The sequence below is a fragment of the Camelus bactrianus genome, chromosome 27, assembly GCF_048773025.1.
Source record: "Camelus bactrianus isolate YW-2024 breed Bactrian camel chromosome 27, ASM4877302v1, whole genome shotgun sequence".
In the NCBI taxonomy this organism is placed as follows: Eukaryota; Metazoa; Chordata; class Mammalia; order Artiodactyla; family Camelidae; genus Camelus; species Camelus bactrianus.
In genome coordinates, this window is record NC_133565.1 from 25084750 (window position 1) to 25103828 (window position 19079).

Here is a 19079-nt window from a genome sequence, read left to right on the forward strand (position 1 = left end):
CTCCGGAATATGTGTGTTCATCCTTCTACCTGCACTCAGATGCTTGGCTTGTGTGTTTCAAGATGGCTTGAAGTTTTCCAAGATGGCTTGAAGTTTTTCAAGATGGTTTGAAGTTTTTCAAGAAATGAGAATTCTCTGCCAGGCAAGCCCATCCCGGTGAAGGAGCACACCATGAACGTGACACGGGTCTGTCACAGGCCCAACTGCATGGAGCTAGCCAGGCAGCTGGAGGCGGTTCTTGGTAAATCAGCCTCTGTTAGTGACTCAAAGCCTGGCTCTGCCCCAGGAGTCTGACTGAGGAGTGCCAGGAGCACTTTACAATGAGATGTGGAAGGAGGATCTGTATTGTCTTGTATGACAAGACCCCATGATTGATTTTTTTACATATGTGTTTCTTTGTAATTTATGGACACAAAAACATTTTTACATGATTATAATTGTAATATCTTGTAAGATCTTGTCTTTTTAAACATTATATTCACTTTTCCATGTTACCTTGTGGGCTTCTTAACTACCTTTTTATTTTATTAAAAAAACATTTTATTAAGGTATAATTGATAATATATTTACAGTTTACAACAGGATGAGTTTGAGGATAAATACGCACCCACAAAGCCATCACCACTATCCAGGCCATAAACATATTCATCACCTCCAAAGTGTGCTTCCACCCCCTTTATTATAATTAATATTTTGTGTCTATATGATAAGAACTTACCCTCCCGCCAGTAGTTACTGATTTTAGGTCTTCATTTGTCCAAAACATGCTGTGTTCATGTCCTGCCAGGGACTGACTTGGCCCAGAGACCCAGTGCTGACAGCAGAGACTAGACACCTGTCCCCGTGGGGCTAAGCTCCAGCAGGGGCATCAGATAATAAAGCCATAAACTTGTCAAATACTTTAACAAGGTAACTTCAAGTAGTGACAGACACAGTGAAAAAAACACAACATGGTCCTGGAAGGAACATGATGGGCAGATGTTCTTTTGGAAGATCTTTCCACGCAGGTGAATTTAAGTTGAGAACTGAAGGACGAGAAAGAAGTGGCCACGTCCCAGGCAGAGGAAACAGCTCGTGCAAAGGCCTTGAGTTGGGAACAAGTTGGCTGTCATGAGGTGATGTATAAGAGGGTTTTAGGATTTGGAGAGTTACGTGTCCAAGGAACAAGGAGCACTGGAGACTGACTGTCACAGAAGATGTGGGCGCCAGCATGGGTGGTCCACAGCTCATCAGCGCAGGCAGCCAGGATGGTGGAAGTTCTGGAGATTGGGGAAAAGTCAAGGTGCACATGAGAGAGCTGGGGGAGGCACTATTCTTTTCTGTTCTGCTCAAATACTACCACGTGTTTACTGTGTGCTGGGCGCTGCAGGTCCCACAGCAAAGCCCAGTTACTGCCCCGAGAGAGCACCAGGCTTGATGCAGAGACGTTCAGTCTGAGGGATGTGAGGAGAGGCGACCAAGGACACCTGAGAACTTTTCAGAGCTCCTCCAGGCGAGTAGGGGTTGGGACTCTCTGTGCAACGGCAGAGAGTAGGGCAGGCGTGCTTTTCTTCACCTAAGGAAGTACAGCTGCCCTCAGAGGAGATGGATCATCATGAGAAGTGATTTTGTTAGAGTTTCAAGTCAATGCTTTTGAACCACTCTAGGGGAGAACAAAGTGACTGGTGGTTCCCAAAGGGTATTCCATGGAACACTAGTCTATGATGCTTCATGAAAAAAAAAATGTTCCCTGATCATATAAGTTTGGGAAACACTTCCTGCTATATACCTCTTTTGGTAATTTTATAGTGTCTACTACACTATTCAAGGCCCTAGGAAGTCCTGCCTTAAGGAAATCTGTTTAACTTTTTACCCAGTGTTAGAATGTATTTGGTCAAATAAATTTGTCTTGTTTTGCCTAAGAATATGAATTTTATTACATTACTCCTTAGTATTTTCTTGCCATGGGGATCAACTCCTGGGAGCCCTCTACGTCCACTCAACCAGCCACTGGGTGAAGAACACGTGCTTCATCCCAGGACAGGAATGAGTGGCAGCAGTATGTGTCCTTCCCTGCCCCTCCCCCACAGCTCTGCTTGCCTGGCCCCTCTGGCCCTGGTGACACAGAGGATGCCAGGCTCTGAGGCTGTGTGGCTGAGAGCAGGCGAGTAAGAAAGCTTGTGGTACTTTCCTGGCCAATGGTTATATAAAGGGCTCCTGATCTTAAGGCATGCCTGCCCATGGGCACACAACACACACATACACATACAAACACACACACTCAGTATGCACACAGCACACACCTTCAAAGAGAAGCATCCAGATGCTAGCAATGATCCTTTAAGAATAGCCTGCTTCTGAGCTCTGGTCAAATTTGGGACAATTAGGATCCGTGGATTTTGTTGGCTTCATTTCTGTTTTGTTTTCTTTTTCTTTTATCTTTATATTGAAGTTTTAAAAAAGAACATTATGGATGTGGAGGAAAGGACAATAATTCTCTGTATGACTGACAGCAGGAGCTGACAGGAATCAGAAGCTTCAGGGAATTAAAAACAAATACATACACACATATGTGTACATTTAAATAGATCGTGTTCTGCGTGAGTCTCAGAGAAGCAGGAAGCAGCAGCAGAAAGCAACTGACATACAGAAACACACGTGTGTGCAGCACGCACTCAAGCACCGCAGTTCCTTTGGCTGTGGCAGCAGAAATACCCACCTACTCAACCCACCTTCCCCACAAAAAAGTGAAAAGAAACTTCCCCTTTAAGAAGAAGGCCATCCAGTAATTTTTGCCCTGCTGACCAGAAAAAAAAAGAAGAAAAGAAAAAAACAGGGTAATATTACCTTTAAGGCTGGCTGTGGCCATGTTCTTGTCCCTGCAAAGGCAGGACATGTTATTTTGGACACTGAGGCAGGAGGGCCACATCACTGCCCCCACAAACACTTCAGACAGTTGTCCTCAAGAATATGCTGTTCTTCACCAGCTCCATTTTTTGATTCCCCAGAGAGTAGTTGGGCTGGAAGGCATCCACCCCTTGCTTCCTCTAAGGTAGTGTCTAGGCAGTGGGCTTTAGTGAGGCTGCAAAATTTCTGGAGCCAATGTCAGTGGGGCTGAGCACCAGGTGGGGCCTCAGGATCCAGGGTCTCTGCTTTCAGCCTCCCGCCCACTGGAAATTATTGACCTCCAGAGATTTTTTTCCCCTTAAATAGGAGGTGCACTGTACACCCACCTTTACTGGGAGAAAGGGGTCCCAAACCCTAGCTACTTCCCACCCCCTAAACCCACACACATACACCAACTAAGGCACAGCCTGGGGGACAAGCATGCTTTGGCAGTGAGGCCCCTCTGGAGGTCCAAGATATGAACAGCTGCTAAAGGACTGTGTGATATGGAGCTCAGCACCCTAGGAGGGGGGACGGGGTGGTGGGGCAGAGAATGAAGAAGTCTCAGGGCTTTAAGCGATCATAAGAAGGAAAATGGGAAAAGGTGGTCAGGATACAGGAGATGAGAAAACAAAGGATGACCATAAAAGGGCCAAAAAGCAGAAAATGCAGGACAGAAGAGAACAGAAAGAGAAAGAGTCAAAAAAGATGTGGGCAACCAAAGAAAACAGGAAAGGAGACAGAGCAGAAGGAGAGAAGGAAACAGAAGAGCGAGATGAATGGGGAGGAAGTGAGAAGGGAGAGAGGGGAGCCAGGAAGGGGGCACTGGGGACATCAGAACTCGGTAAAGAAACCGCCAGTGAGAATAGGAACCGGGAGCCCCTAGGCAGAGCCTCAGACCCTGACAAAATCCAAGCGAGCAGAGATCACCAGGTCAGTCACGTAAATCAGCAGGTTGATGGCTGTCAAGATGGTCACAGCCAGTCGTTGGTCCCAGATGCACACCAAGTAGGTGAGTCTATCGCTGCAGCTCACATTTCTGGGCCGCTGGGGCTGGCCGCCCAACTTCTCGTGGAACTGATAGAGAGGCCAGAGGACCACAGCGCTGGTGTAGAGGAGGACGGAGAGCAGAGTCTGCCCCACCAGGAAACGGGGGAAGGGGATGGGCAGCCTGTTGTCGCATTTACCCAGGTTTAGCAAGATGACCACGGAGGACAGGAGGAAGCAGACAGAGTACACGGCCACGCACCACACCAGGGCCGGCTGCTGCTGATAGACATAGGGGCTGCTGATGAAGAGGAAGATGACACAGGCCACAACAGTCTGCAGTGCCTTGAGCAGGCCTGGTACGGTGGCCATGTGGCCTGTGGTCCTGCCGGCCTGGGTCCTCGTCCCAGCCACCTCCATGGCATAAGCCACAGAAGCAATACAGGAGAATGCAGTGGCAGCGATGGCGTGGCCCCGGTAGCTGCTGTCTGGCAAGAACTGGAGGTAGGAGGTGGGGTAGACAATGGAGGCTGAAAAGCAGAGGAGGGCGGAGTAGCAGTTGTAGGTGATGAGAAAGTTGTCCCAGAAAGGGAAGTGGTCCTGCAACTCACATAACTCGACCACGAGGATGACGAGTGTCACAGCAAAGCAGAAGCACCAGATGAACATGGACCAGTTACCTATGGCCCCCCTCCAAGTGCCCACGCTGGCCCCCAGTGAGAAGGCCATGCAGGTGGAGAGCAGCTGCAGCCGTCGGAGGAAGCAGCCCATGATGGATGGGGAGCCCTGGCCTGACGACGATCATGTGGAGGTCCTGCTGGTCGTGTTGGTCACTGCCACCAGCTTGTTATGGTCTTCACTGAGGACCCATCAGAGAAAGATCCAAATCTGGAGGTAGATGAAGTCAGGCACCTGGAATCGGCTCAAGGGCCAGGGGTGGCTGAGGCTCAGGATGTGGAGTTTGAACCAATGGCCCAGACACTTGGGTAGCAGCGCAGCCTCTCAAGATGACTCTCCCCACCCGTCACCCTTGGCCTTGTCAGGAGACTGGTCTTATCCCCAACCTCACAGCTGGGTTTAGTCTGGCCTCGAAAACATGACTTTTTAAAATCTATTCGAGCTGTGTGCTATTATCTATGGAGGCACAGGGTGGCATGGTCATTATCTGAAATCCCAAACATTCAAGACTCTGAACACTGAACAGGAATTAAAAAAGAATTTTTTTGCAACAAAATTTGACCTGAAGGGACATGAAACAATTTATGGTCTTTATTTCATTGAGTGTGAATGTTCAAAAGTGCAGTTGCCGAGATAATAATACGTTTGATAGTAAGGTGCTTTCAGAGCCCTGTGGAGTGTTATGTCACGTAGAGTATATGCACCATGCTATGTGATTGCAGCTGAAAATTCTGAATTCTGGAGCATATCTGATCCAAGTACTGTAAATTCCATTTTACAGATGACAAAACTAAGGCTTACAGAATCAAGTGTCTTCCCTAAGGTTGCATGGATATAAGTGGGAACCCCGGAGAAAAAATCCCAAAGCTGTGGGTGTGAACCTTTTGCTCTACAGCCCAGCATTTCAGCAGAGCCCATAGGTGGGAGCCCAGGACCCAAGCTCGGGGCTCTGGGAACCCAGGACAGGCTTCAGGGCCGTGGCTTCTTTTCACAGCCACCTGAAGAGACAGGTGTCTGTTCTGTCCTCCCTGCAGCCATTGCTAGGAGGAGCTGCCATCTGAGGTGACACAGCCCTGCCCAGGGGAGGGCAGCTTCAGACGTGAACAGGGACAAGCCATGGGGTGAGAGCAAGGTGATGATATGTGAAGCAGGAACGCTATGAATTCTCCTCCCAGTTTTGCTTTAACATGTGACTCTTCCCCATTTGGGAAGAGAGACACCCATCCAGCATTACCCGAAGGTGGAGGAACTACAGAATAAATTAACACGTTTGGCTTTTAAGCTCCAAAGCAGCCATCCAGGTGCAAGTCTGGAAAGATCTAGGAGTAATACTAGCTGAGGGAGGATTTTTCTGGCCTGGGAGACTGGTTAGTAGCTTCCAAGCTGGGAAAAAGGAATTGGAAATGAACAAGGGAGTTATGCCTGGCAGCTGAGGTGGAACTTTTCATGGAACCCCTTTCTGCAGAATGTCTATTAACATCCTACAGAATTTGTGTTATGAGAATTTGAGAATTTCCCAAACTATCTGGGATGAAAGATCAGGGGTTTGTTTGCTTGTTTTCCACCTTTCACAGACCTATATATTACATTTTCAAAGACAATAAAAATTAATTACTGGAAAAATGAAATAAAACCAAAATACAACAAATCCAGGTTTTTATTATTAGATTTGATTAACATAAAAATTACATTTCAACAAATGGAAGAAGAAAAAAAATTACATTCTTAAAAAATTACAAAACTATACCTATAGTCCATTGAAAGTGTGCGTTTACACAATCATTACAGACAATTGCTATTCTCATCATATCTTTTTGTTGTTCCACAATCACAATGAAGCACCAAGTTTTCATAGGACTCACACTTAAATGGTCAATCGATTTTCAACAAACATGCCAATGTAATTCAACATGGAAAGAGAAATCTTTTCAGCACATGATACTGGAACAACTGATGTTCACCTGGAAAAAAGGAAACCTTGCCCCTTACCCCATACCACACACAAAAATTAGTTCAAGATATATCATAGAATTAAATGTAAATGCAAACTGTAAAGCTTCCAGAAGAGATACAAGGGAACATACTCATGATTCAGGAGTAGCCAGAGGACACAGACAGCAATAACCATAAAAGAAAAAAATTGATAGACTAGATTTGGTTAAAATCAAAAGCTTCTATTCATAAAAAGACACTGAAGAAAATGAACAGCAAGCCACAGACTGGAGAAAAGTATCTTCATAACATGCATCTGACAAGGACGGCCATCTAGACTGTAAAATGACTTCCTACAACTGAAATAATAAATAGACAAATAATACAATTAAAAAGTGGCCAAGCTTCCTAAGATATTTTAGTATATCTCCTGATTTAAATGTGACAATAATTTTTTAATATTTTCTCAGCTAACATAGGATCGTAATTTTCAAATTTTAATTTGTTTTTCTACCTTCTGTTCAACTTTAAGACTTGCTCCAGGAGTTCTGAGTGTATGAAAATGGCTGTTGTTTTAGGAAAATGAAAATTAATGTAAGAGATAAATGACTTAGATGTATTAAATTCAGCTAGCCAGTTATTTTGTTGTTTTGGAAAAAAATGTATAAATGGTGCCAATCAATATTTATCTCTATATTGGAAAAATGAGAGTTACTATAAGAAATAAATGATTTAGTTTAAATAACAATTTGACTGAAAAAAATTAGGCTGAAACAGATGTATGAATGGTGGGTAAACACATAAAAAGTGTTCCAAATCATTAGTCATCAGGGAAATGCAAATTATAACCCAAATGAGATTTTATTACATGCTGAACAAAATGCCTAAAGTTTAATAGACTGACAACACAAAGTGCAGTGATCACATGGAGCTATTGAAACTCTGGTACGTTTGTGGGAAGATAAAAGATACAACCACATTAGGGTCTGATAGTTTCTTATACAATTAAACATCAAACCACCCTATGACCCAGCAAACCATTCCTAGGTATTTTCTCAACATAGATGAAAGTGTACTCTACAAGACTTGTACAAGAATGTTCAGAGCAGCTTTCTCATATCAACCCCACACTGGAAAAAAGCCAGTATGTCAGTCAACAGGAGAATAAACAAATGGTGATATATTCAAAGACAGCATATTACTCAACAATACAAAGAAATGAACTATATATACATATACACAAAACATGGATGCATCTCGAAAAATTTATGCTGAGTGAAAGAAATCAGACACAAGAGTGTATTCTGTATGATTCCAGGAAACGCTAAACTTATCTACAGTTGGAAAAAAAATCAGAAGTGGGGTGGGGGCATGGATTGACTCAGAACAAACATGGGGAATCTTTCTGAGATGATTATATTGCTCTAAATTTTGAGATTGGTTTGCAACACATTTGTCAAAACTCATTGATTGGTACTCTTAAGACTTGTGTATGTCACTGTATATAAATTTTCCCTGAAGCAATGAAAAAGAACCATGAACAAATACTGCAATCTAGTTAGTGCTAGGAATTCTGAAGTACTCAGGGCTGACGTGAAACATACTAAAACTTGCAGTTTACTTTTCAGTGCATTTTTAAAATGTGGATTAATGGATGGAGAGAGACATGGATAGATATGAGATGGAGTAATTACATATGTTAATTGAAGAATCTAGGTGATGAGTATATGCATTTCACTGTATAATTCTTTCAAATTTGAAAATTTTCATTCCACATATTAATCCCCAGAATACACAGTTTGAACAAAAATCTTATCCATTTAGATTGGATTTATGACAATGCTAGTCACAGGACACGAAGTATCTCTACTTTGTTTCTATGTTTTGCTTTAATAACAGAAACCAGTCTTACAGGAGTATAATAGGGATGGCAGAGAGATTTTTTTAAAAATTTCATCAAGCTCAGGATATTTATTTCTAACTATTATCCAAAGCAAGGTAACTGATGAGGTTTTTTTTTTTAATTCATCTTCAGTGCTTCCTCAGTAGTCAGTTTCAACAATTATCCTGTAAAATTATAGTTAAATTTAAATAAACTTTTTCAGTGTACAAAATGGATTCTGGATTCTTGAATTTTCTGTGCCTGGGTTTTCTTTGGATGGAAAATAAAATTCAAAATATTCTATCATCTGTAAAGTAGTTGATAACTTTTCACAAATATGCAGTATCCAGATATACATATGCTACCTTGATAATGTTTTAAATTATGGAACACATTATAGACATCTGTGGAGACTCTATTTTTCCAAACTTCTAATTTTTTTGCCCTTTCATATTATCTGATATTAAAAGGCATGATGATACAGAAACAACCTGAGTGTCCATCGATGCATGATTGGAATAAAAAATTTACACACACACACACACACACACACACACACACACACAGGAATATTATTCGGCCCTACGAAAGACAGAGGTCCTGACATTTGCAACAAAATAAATGAACCTAGAGGACATTATGCTAAACGAAATAAGGGAAACATAGAAAGAAAAAAGCCCTGCATGTTCTCACTTACATGTGGAATCTGAAAAAACCAAATTCATAGAAGCAGTAAGCAGAACCATGGTTACCAGGGGCAGGGAGTTGGGGGAAATGGGAAGATGTTGTCAAAGGATACAAAGTTTCAGTTTGATAGAATGGTAAATCTAGAGATCCAGTGCACAGCATGATGAGGATGTTCAATACTGTGTTGAATACTAGACATTTGTTAAGAGAGTAGATTCCAGGTGCTCTCATCACACACACAAAAGGTAACTATGATGATATGTTGATCATAGTAACTATTAATGTATATGTATATCAAATCATCATGTTGCCCTTCTTAAATATATACAATTTTTATTTAAAAAAGGTGGGCACTAAGTTTGGAAACACGAATCAGTGCAGTTGTAGAGGATCTTATTGTCACATGGAGAAGTTTGAATTTTTTTTAAATGTTTGAGAGTTTTGAGAAGTATAATGACATGATTTATGAAATAAAGTTTCAGGATTGCTGGTGAGGGATGGAGAAGAGAGAGCCCTTGCACACCGTTGGTGGGAATGTAAATTGGTGCAAGCACTATGGAAAACAGTATGGAAGTCCCACAAAAAATAGAGCTACCATAAGATCCAGGAATTCCACTCTTGGGTGGAGTCTGGGAAAAAAGAAAACACTAATTCAGAAAGATACATATACCCCAATGTTCACAGCAGCACTATTTACAACAGCCAAGACATGGAAGCAACTCAAGTGCCCATCAATAGATGATTAGATTAAGGAGATGTCTCTCACACACACACATACACACACACACACACACACACACACACACACACACAGTGGATTACTACTCAGTCATAAAAAAGAATGAAATATTGCCATTTGCAGCAATGTGGATGGACCTAGAGAATATTATGTTTAATGAAATAAGTCAGACAGAGAAAGACAAATACTGTGTGATATATGTGGAATCTAAAAAGTAATACAAATGAAGGTATATGCAAAGCAGAAACCGACTCACAAATAAAACAAACTTGTGGTTACCAAAGTGGAGAAGAAAGTGGGGAGGGACAAATTAGGGGCATAGGATTAATAGGTGCAAACTGCTATGTGTAAAATATGTAACCAACAAGGACGTACTGCATAGCACAGGGAATTAGAGCCATTCTCTTGCAATGATCTATAATGCAGCATAAACTGCAAAAATACTAAATCACTACACTATACACCTAAAACTAACACAATATTTTAAATCAACTATACTTCAATTAAATGTACACAAAATGGCTAATTTAATTTAAATGATAAAACACGAAAAAAATTTCTTCTCCATACTGTTTTTCTGCAGTTTGGGAAGGAGACAATCTGGGGCAATTATATGCTCAAAGGCTACCAAGTATTACTGAACATGCTTCTCCTGATGCCAAGGAAGTCATTGCTCCAGACGGCCCAGCCAAAGAGAATCTTAAATCCACGCTCCCTCACTTACTCTGTTTGAATCAGCAATATTAGGAAACCCTGCTTCTTTGGGGGTTATGAGAGGGCTGCTTGGAAACTCTTAATCTTTTCTGGCACACAGATCCCTTTGAGAATATGACTAATCCAGAAATAGGCGAGCACAGACACTTAAAATACTACATTCAGTTACAGGACTTTTATAGACCTATAATCCACCAGGACATTCAGTGGACGCATGGATCTCAGGGTAGGAAGCTTGCCTTGGAGGAATGAGTTAGTTTTTCTGGCACTACCTCTCCCCCAGGTGTGGGTGAACAGAGTCCTGGACTCATACTCAGGGCTACCCCTGTGGTGCCCCCCAAATTTGGAGACCTCGAAATAGGCAAGAGAGCCCCCTGGAGGCAAGGAGAGGAGTCTGCATCCTAACAGTGATGTTGCACGGTCTCTTTTCCTCATATGACTCAGGTGTATATGGAAACCCACCATCTGACCCTATAGAAGCCTTTGGGGAAGGTGGATTGCTGTTGTGTTCTCCAATATTCGGATTAAAACCCTTTGCAGAGAGTTGATTGTGATCTGAAGTGTGTGTCCTGAGGACGTGAGGGGCTCCTGAAGCAGGGCTCTGCTGGTGGGGGAGGGGGGTCACTTGTCACAGCAAGGAGGAGACACTAGGGGCAGGGAGAAACTGAGCAATACTTACGTGAGAGACAGAGAGAGCGCAAGCTGTGGAATCTGGCAGGGACAGGCATTCACAGCCTTGCATACTTTGTTAAGCATTTGGGACTCCGTGGGAAGCCATTGTTGAGTTGTAATCAGGAGACTAAGGTTCCCTTACAGAGAAGCCTCTGGGGTTTCCCCTCAGAATGACAAAGTGGCAGATACCCAAAGAGAGGTGTTTCAGAAAGTGAGGGAGGGACCCTGAGCTCAAGCGCATGTCTACTGTAAACGGGTTATAGAGCTGCAACCTGAGAAAGAAGAGTTACTCATTTTAACTTCACTGTGACTGAGATGGGGGACATAAACGTGTGTGTGTGTGTGTGTGTGTGTGTGTGTGTGTTTCAGCAACAGAGGAAGTTGCCTTGGCCACCCTTGGGAGACCATTTGTGAAGCACGTGTACAGTGGGGGGAAACGATCCAGTTGCGTGGGGTCAGGACAAGGGCTCAGCAGCCCTGCTCCCCAGGAATGCTGTGTCTCAAGAGTCGGAAGGGAAATCTCGATGGCCCTGTGTGAGAGGCCCCAGGGAGGGGAAGGGAGGAGTGACTCCCAGGGCTCATGGGCAGTCCACCAGAGCAGGGTCGCTTATAATCACTCTGCCCAAATTGATTTCCTGACCCCGGCTAATGGGTCACAACCTGTCGTGTATGCAGACTCAGGCCGAGTCCTGCCTCCACCCTTTTCAGTGGGATTAGGTGACTTGCTCAAGAGTATGCAGTCACTTAAGAGTCGGGACCAGAACCTGGGCTTCAAACGTCCAACCCATTGCCCCATCTCTTCTTGCACCTCCGGGAGCCCCAGAAAAGTCCTCTCTGTTCCCAAGGAGTGATGTCCTGCATTTGTAGGGAAGAGGCACCTGAGCCAATCATGGCTAAAGCGGCAATCACAGCTCAGGCACACACGCAAAGACAAGGCAAGCTCAACCCCTTGGCGATACAAGGGCAGAGCAGATGCCCAGGGATCCTGCAAACATCCAGCATCCAGCTCAGCCCAGGGCAACTGGATGCAAGATGAGCGTGCGCCCAAATAAGAGGACCTTTGTCCCCTCTTCATAGGCACTGGGATCTGATTGGTAATAAGATAAACATGCATTTGCATGGCAGAGAACTCACCCTTCAGGGGATCCCATGAAAGCCTCTACATGTCTGAAATGCTAGTAGGTGGGAGACCGTGGACGTGTCCCTGGACAGGGAAGTGCCCCTTGCACCATCTCGCCTCATGCCCCAACGTTTGGCTCCTTTGCCTGGTCACAGAGTCTCCCATGGCACCACGCACCCTTGGGAATCCCTTACAGACATGACAGAGCCAGCCTGGCCTCCGAGACACAGTGGTGTGAAGGACTCATGCCAGAGCTCTTACTCAAACAAACCACCAATCTGAGGCCAGAATAGCAGCAATTATTTAAATACCCTTGGAAATGCCAAAATTTTCTTTCTTTTAGTTTGTACAAATTTTTTCCTCTGGGCTTCAGAACAGACGTGTAATTGTCAGCAAAACAGCATAACCTCTCTCAGTCCACCCTCCCTTCCCCAAGACACTACACACACACACACACACATGCACAGAGAGAGAGAGAGAGACCCATGCAGGCAGGCTTTTCTGTGAGTTTATGGAAGCCCAAGATCCCAGAACGTGAGCCCTTCCTCTGTGACACCGAGTCAGTGCGGCAGACCCTAGCTCCCCTGCAGGATGCAGTGGCTGGAGAAGCCACAGTTGGTGGAGGGGGACGTTGTTAAGGAGGCACTGGAGAAAAGGCTCCTCTTCAAACAGTTCAAACTCCTGGAGAAGCGGCCCAGCGTATTTAGCTAGATACCCTTTCGTTGCCCACAGTGGATCCAGAGAGCCCCTTGATCTCCGTGGCCAGTAGGCGGCGCCCTTGTATGTGTTACCCAGCTTGGAGACAGAGGCTTATACCTCTCCCTGAGCCCTGTCACTCAGGTGTCTCCCTTACAGTGGCCCCTGATGACCGGAAGCTGCCACCTAGAACCAGGTGCTGCAGAAGCAGCAGCCCCACTTCTCTCCATCACCAAACAAGAAGAATGCTCAGTTGGCAATGTCAACAGTCACCAGGCTTTTACCTGGGGTCTCCAGTGACATCACTTCCTCCCCCTCACTCACCCATTTTCCAGTAATTGTGCCCAGAGCACCAGAGCTAATTGAAACAAGACATGGACTTTCATGTTAAAGTAGCCCTCAGCTGGGAGGCCAGGGCTGCTTCTGGAAAATGTTAATGCTTTCCTGTTGGATGCCAAACCAGCTTGGAACTAAGCTTCAAACAAAACCTCATCTGTAAAATGAGAGGGTTGGATGATCCCAAAGAGCCATTCTGGCTCTGACAGTTTATGCTACTGTGAATAAGACCCCAATTGAGCCCTGGGTTGGGGAGCCAAGGGATACTTCTGGTTGGCAATAGTGTTGTTACAAATAAAGTGGTTGTGAATCAGTTTTTATTTTAGGCCCTGCAGCTGATAGATTAATTTCTATTTTGTGGGCCATACTCTGCAAAATTCCAAGAAAATCACTCCATCAGAGGCTCCACTGACATCACCAACCACCAGATAGGAGGCCCCCAGTGTGCAAACCTCAGACTGAGTTGCTGTTCGAAGACCTGGCTCAAGGTGGATAAAAGGTTTATGGTTGGGACCCTCAGTTGCCATGGAGACCAAGTTTCTCCCTTGCCATCCACCTTCAGAAGGTGTGAACTTCAGAGGGTTCCCCACCTACTCATGCCCAGAACTGAATTTAATAGGTCCAATCTTGGGTCAGGCAAATCCAACATCCCTGAAGAGATATGAAAGACAGACAAAAGCTCTGTTTCCTGGACAGCCAGACAACCTGAATTTGGGGTGTGTGGCCTTTACTGCCATATAAGTTTGGCTTAGGGTTTATTGTTTGTTTGTTTGTTTGTTAACTTAATTATTTCTTATGGAATTTAGCTATGTGGATGCAGTCTTCCCAAGACCTCCTAATCTCTTTATTTGGAAACAAAAAAATAAATCCTTTTTTTTTTTAAGAGAGAGAAAGGAGGTTTATAGTCATTTCAGTTGGAAGGCCAGAACCACTGAAAAGAGAAATGTGTTTAGAGGAGACTAGCCAGGAATGAGATGAACCACAGCTAAGAACCAGCAGACGGTTTCTAAACTGACAAAGCAAGGAGCTTTCTCTTCACTCCAACACTAAATTCTTCAGAATTTCAGAATCGCCACACTGAAAGAGATCTCAGAAGGCGCCTAGTGTGTCCATCCAGCCTATGGCATTCTGCTTTTCTCCATCCTTGGCAACTGTCACCCACTCCTTGCTTCCCTGGGCAGTCAATTCTATATTCCTAAAACTTGGTTGAAAAAACCTTCTGAAGTTCTTAGAATGAACTGAAATCAGCGTCTCTGTAGCTTACGTCTGCCAGTTGCAGGTTTGTTCTCAGGAGGCCCATGGAGAGAAAGTACAAACTTTAGTCCAAGTTGGCTTGAACGACACCATTAGCAACAACTTTTCAAATATTCGCAACAGCTCTCATGTCTCCTTCTTTTCTGGATAATACCCCCTAGTTCTTTTAACCACTCCTCATTTTCAGTCATTTGCAGACTCTTCACCCTCCCGGCCACTCTCCCCTGGATGCTTTCCAAGCTGTCAGCTTCCGTTTTACACTGTGGCTGAGGCCTGGACATGATGCTCCCTCATTCTGTGTTGATGGACTGACAGACATAGGGACAAGCCCAAACTTGAAGCTGCAAAGCCATACGCAGATGTCTCACCAGAAACTGGCCACAGGGACATGTCCTGTCATCAAGGACAATCTTTGAGTAGATGGCAAACACTACGGCAGGTCATCTACCATGAGAACCACACACATGCTACATGTCCTTAAATGTGTCTCTAGAGAATCAGAGTGTAGTTGGAAGTGATTTATTTTTTCTTCCATGAACGCTTAGTGTCAATCCTCTAAGATCCTATCACCGATCACAGAAGAAAGGCTTTGGAGCTGTGACAACAGATGACCTTCTCTAACCTCAAGAAGATTAAATGGAATAATCTACAAAAGCTTAATTGGCCCTGGTGTGCTGGCTGTAAGCAACTTTGGAAGAATTCTGCTTGGGATTAAACAAAAAGTGTAGTCATAGATGATTGGAGATGGAAGGAATCTTAGGAAACTTGAATCAATGTTCCTTGGTTTATAGATGTGCAAACTGAGCTCCAGAATTTGTAGTTTATCCATCTAGTCATCCATCCTTCCATCCATCCACTCAACAAATGTATTTATTGAGCAGCCACAATGTGCAAAGTAATATACTTGGGGGAGGTCCAAACTGAACAGCAATACCAGATAAGGAATGGGAAGAAATTTATTGGTGTATGGATAAAGAGCTCTTGTTAAATGATCTGGCCAGTTGGTTGGCATCAGAGCCAGGACCAGAAACCAGGCCTTCTGACATCTGGTACAGGGCTTTTCCATGGCACATACTGTCACTAGTAAATGACTAGATGGCAGATGATAGAGCATCTGCTCTTTTTCGTGGGACTCTGTCCTAATGGAATCCTATTTAGATATTTCAGGAAACATGTCTGTAATTGGTGAATGTGCTGGCTGCACAGAAATAATGCTCCACCACTGAAAAGTATGATGCAGAAGCTGGAGGCAAAAACCACTCCTGTTCCTCTTTCAGAAGCATAGACAATCCCTCCTCAGCCCCTTCATTCATAACTTTTCCATGCTGACAGTCTACATTCTCTCCCTGGATCCACCAGAGAGCAAATCCAACTTGCTTTCCTTAGCTTTCCTGCTCTTTGAGCTTCACAAGATTGGATGTTACTGACTTTACTGAAACATCCTCCTCCCTGGGTTCCCAGGATGCTTCTCTCTCCACTGCTGTCTTGCTGATGATCCCTTGTCAGTCCCTTAACCATGAACATTTTTAGGAACATTACCTTGCACATTATAGCTACTAGACAAATACCTATGTTGAGTGGATGGATAGATGGATGGATGGACGGCTAGGTGAATGAATGACAAATTCTGGAGCCCCATTTGCCCAGCTATAAACCAAGAAATATCAATTCAAGCTTCCTAAGGTTCCTCATTCCTCATCTTTTTTTTAATGTCTCTCCTTTGAGGACTGACTCATTCATAGAACCTCTAGTATCATCTCTATGTATGAAATTTCCAAATCTACATCGCCATCTTGACAAGTGTCCTTTGTTTCACTTGGCTCTGCTTCTGTTGCTTCAAACTCAACAGGTTTCAAATCAAATCATCCTTACTTGATTCCCACTCTCCTCCATGCCAAACTTCCATCTCCTTTCCACAATCCCAGCCAGCAGCCCTCTCTTCCAGCTCATTCTTTTGGTCCATCAGGCTTAAAACATTGACATAAAATTTAGTTTCCCCCTCTTGTTAAGTAAGTGAATCATCTACAGAAAGTCACTAGAGATTCCTCCCATTAGAGATCAGTTTAATTTTAACCATCCATCTATCCATGAATCCATCCTTCATCCTTTGAGATGAAGCCAGGCCCAGCCTCGGTGATCCTGGCCTCTCACAGATGCCCCCCTCACCTTCTTTTCCCTCCTAAGTACAAGATCAAGGCCAAGAGGATGTGCAGGGCCACCTAACACACAGAAATGCCTCCCTACCTGGAAGCATGGCTGGAGAGCGAATGGCCCTCTTATTCCTCTGGGAGAGGAGCCTCTCCTGTGGCACAATGGGCCATACCCTGAAATCAGACTCTATTTTCGAATAGGCAGCTGGGAGTTCAGGGCTCCCCAAAGCTGAGCAGCGACCCCTCCAGTGCAGCCCGCTCCCAACTCCCTCCCTCCCTAGCCTCATTTCCCCACCACCCATTCCTGCTCCAAATGCCAGTTTCAAGCCCTCCTCTATGGTTCTTTTCAAAGAGGGGGAGGGGTGGGGGGCTGTTATTAGTCAAAGGTCTTTAACCTGCCCCAAAGCATGGGTGCAAATGTTCAGAAGAAACCCCCTTTCGGGCAGTGTTGGAGCACAAGAGCTGCCAGCATCCAGGCATGACCTCCCAGGTGCCCATGTAAAGATATTTTCAGCCTGACCCCAGTTTTACCCACATCCAGATTCCTAGACTCACACAAAACTGGAGCTTCAAGGGCCCTCAGAGACCAACCAATGTGATGCCCTCATGCAGACAGGAAGCCTAAGACTCAGTGACTTCCCAAGGTCACTCAGTGAGGCAAAGACAGAGCTGGAACTAGAAGGCAGAGGGCCAGCCCAAAGGGCAAGAGTGCCAGCGAGCCACTCTCCCACTGATAGGACCCCATGGCAGCTGGGGGCTCTGGGCTCTGCCCCTCAAACTTTGAGTAAGATATGTTCTGCTAGTGAAGCCAGGTGGACCATGTGAACCCAGAATGACAGCAGAGAATGGGGGTGGGGGTCCAAGTGGGGCGGGGAGCATGGCCAGTGAGAGGCGGCCCCTGTTTGTCCTGGAAGGTTGGCATAATGGAGGAGGCAGGGAACAGCCCAGCAGGGACTTGAACTTCACATTCCCCACCAGGAGCCTGATCACCTCGGATGATAGCCAATTTTGCAGAAGGACCCCCATTCCTGGCCTCTCTGTCTACTCACAGGGATGGCGGGCCAGGAGGCAGCCCTTCCACCCACGGCTCCACAGCTACGAGGGACGCAGGCACCCTGCCTGCTCACCTTACCCTTCAACTCCAGACATGCTCAGGATACAGGCTCTCTCTGCCAAGGGCACTGAGAGGGCCAGATTGTCCAGGTCTGCTTCCAGGGACTGAGGCTCCCAGGGTACCAAAAAAATAAAGAAATGCCGAACGGGGTTACAAAAATTCAGGTGTGTTTAAAACATTTCCTGTGAACAAATTAACACTCTTTATACACACACACACTCACATCGAACATAATGCAAAATATAATCGTGCTATTCACAAAATAATCAGAAATTACATAAACATTCAGAGGCCCCCTTGGCAAAGTGGTCCAGCAATAAGCATGGATTTAGAGTTGTATGGTGAAGGTCTCCTTCAGCAAATCTGTGACTGGATGTGAAACCTCCCTCCAAGGTAAGTAACATGTCAGGTCGAGCTGTGAGGTCCTTTGAGAATGTGAGACAGGGACCAAATGCTCTTGTTTCCCAGCCCCACCCCCTCGGTGGGCTCCACCCTGAGGTGGCAGCTTGAGGGACCCTACCTGAAGGGACTGGGCCTAAATTGGCTGCCTCCCACCCTCACATCCACACCCAGCCCCAAGCCTGTATACCTCAGGGAGAGAGGGAGGGAAGCCAGGCCGCCCCCAGGGACAGTGCAGGAGCCCGGGCTGCCGGTGGGCAGGCGGGCCTGGCTGAATGAGGCCTTTTCATAACACACCACCCAGGAGGGGGACGTAAGCCCTCCCCAGCCACACAGAGCCCTCTCAACCCAGGCAGCACAGAGCACTGTTCACACAGCTCAGGAAACAAAATAAATATATTCTCCCCCAAAGACCCCACAATGGGGCTTTTTCATGGCAGAGAATGAGAAACAGCCCCCTCTCTCCGCCCGGCCGAGGGGCTGCTGGGCCCTGTAGCCTTTGCCCGACACTTTTGAGACTCAGGGTTCACCTGGCCCAGTCCAGGCCTGCCTGCCCACTTTCTGCCCATGGCCCTGTATGATGTGGCCCCGTGGGTAGATACTGGGAAAGGAAGGAGGCAGGAGAGGAACCTGACATTTATTGATTTCCTACTATGTGTCAGGTAGGCAAGAAACCCAGTGAGGACACCCCTTTTGATGGATTTAAACTATCTGTGATTAGACTGCACAGGGCAGACGATGGGGGCACCTACCAAGGTTACTCTTGAGATTCCAGGACGACTCACAAAGCTCCAGGCCAAACTGCATTGTTGGGGGAGCCACCCAGGGTTCTCTGACCCCTCCATCACACCCAG

The 19079-nt window shown here is 45.3% G+C and overlaps 1 protein-coding gene across 3 annotated transcripts; it reads right to left on the bottom strand.

The window, feature by feature from the left end:
* Positions 1 to 504: 504 nt before the first annotated feature.
* On the bottom strand, positions 505 to 4928 carry LOC105069047 (myeloid-associated differentiation marker-like). 3 transcript variants are annotated; one of them, XM_074353952.1, is made up of 3 exons: positions 3796 to 4928; positions 2827 to 2858; positions 505 to 1259 (listed from the first exon to the last, which is right to left on the bottom strand). In XM_074353952.1, the coding sequence occupies exons 1-2, from the start codon at positions 4621 to 4623 to the stop codon at positions 2829 to 2831; spliced, it is 858 nt and encodes a 285-aa protein (XP_074210053.1). In that variant the 5' UTR covers positions 4624 to 4928; the 3' UTR covers positions 505 to 1259; positions 2827 to 2828. The 3 variants fall into 3 exon arrangements, 2 of the variants coding, with proteins under 2 accessions (XP_074210053.1, XP_074210052.1); XM_074353951.1 differs by having other exon boundaries at positions 3766 to 4928; XR_012502629.1 differs by having other exon boundaries at positions 2827 to 4928.
* Between the last annotated feature and the right edge of the window lie 14151 nt (positions 4929 to 19079).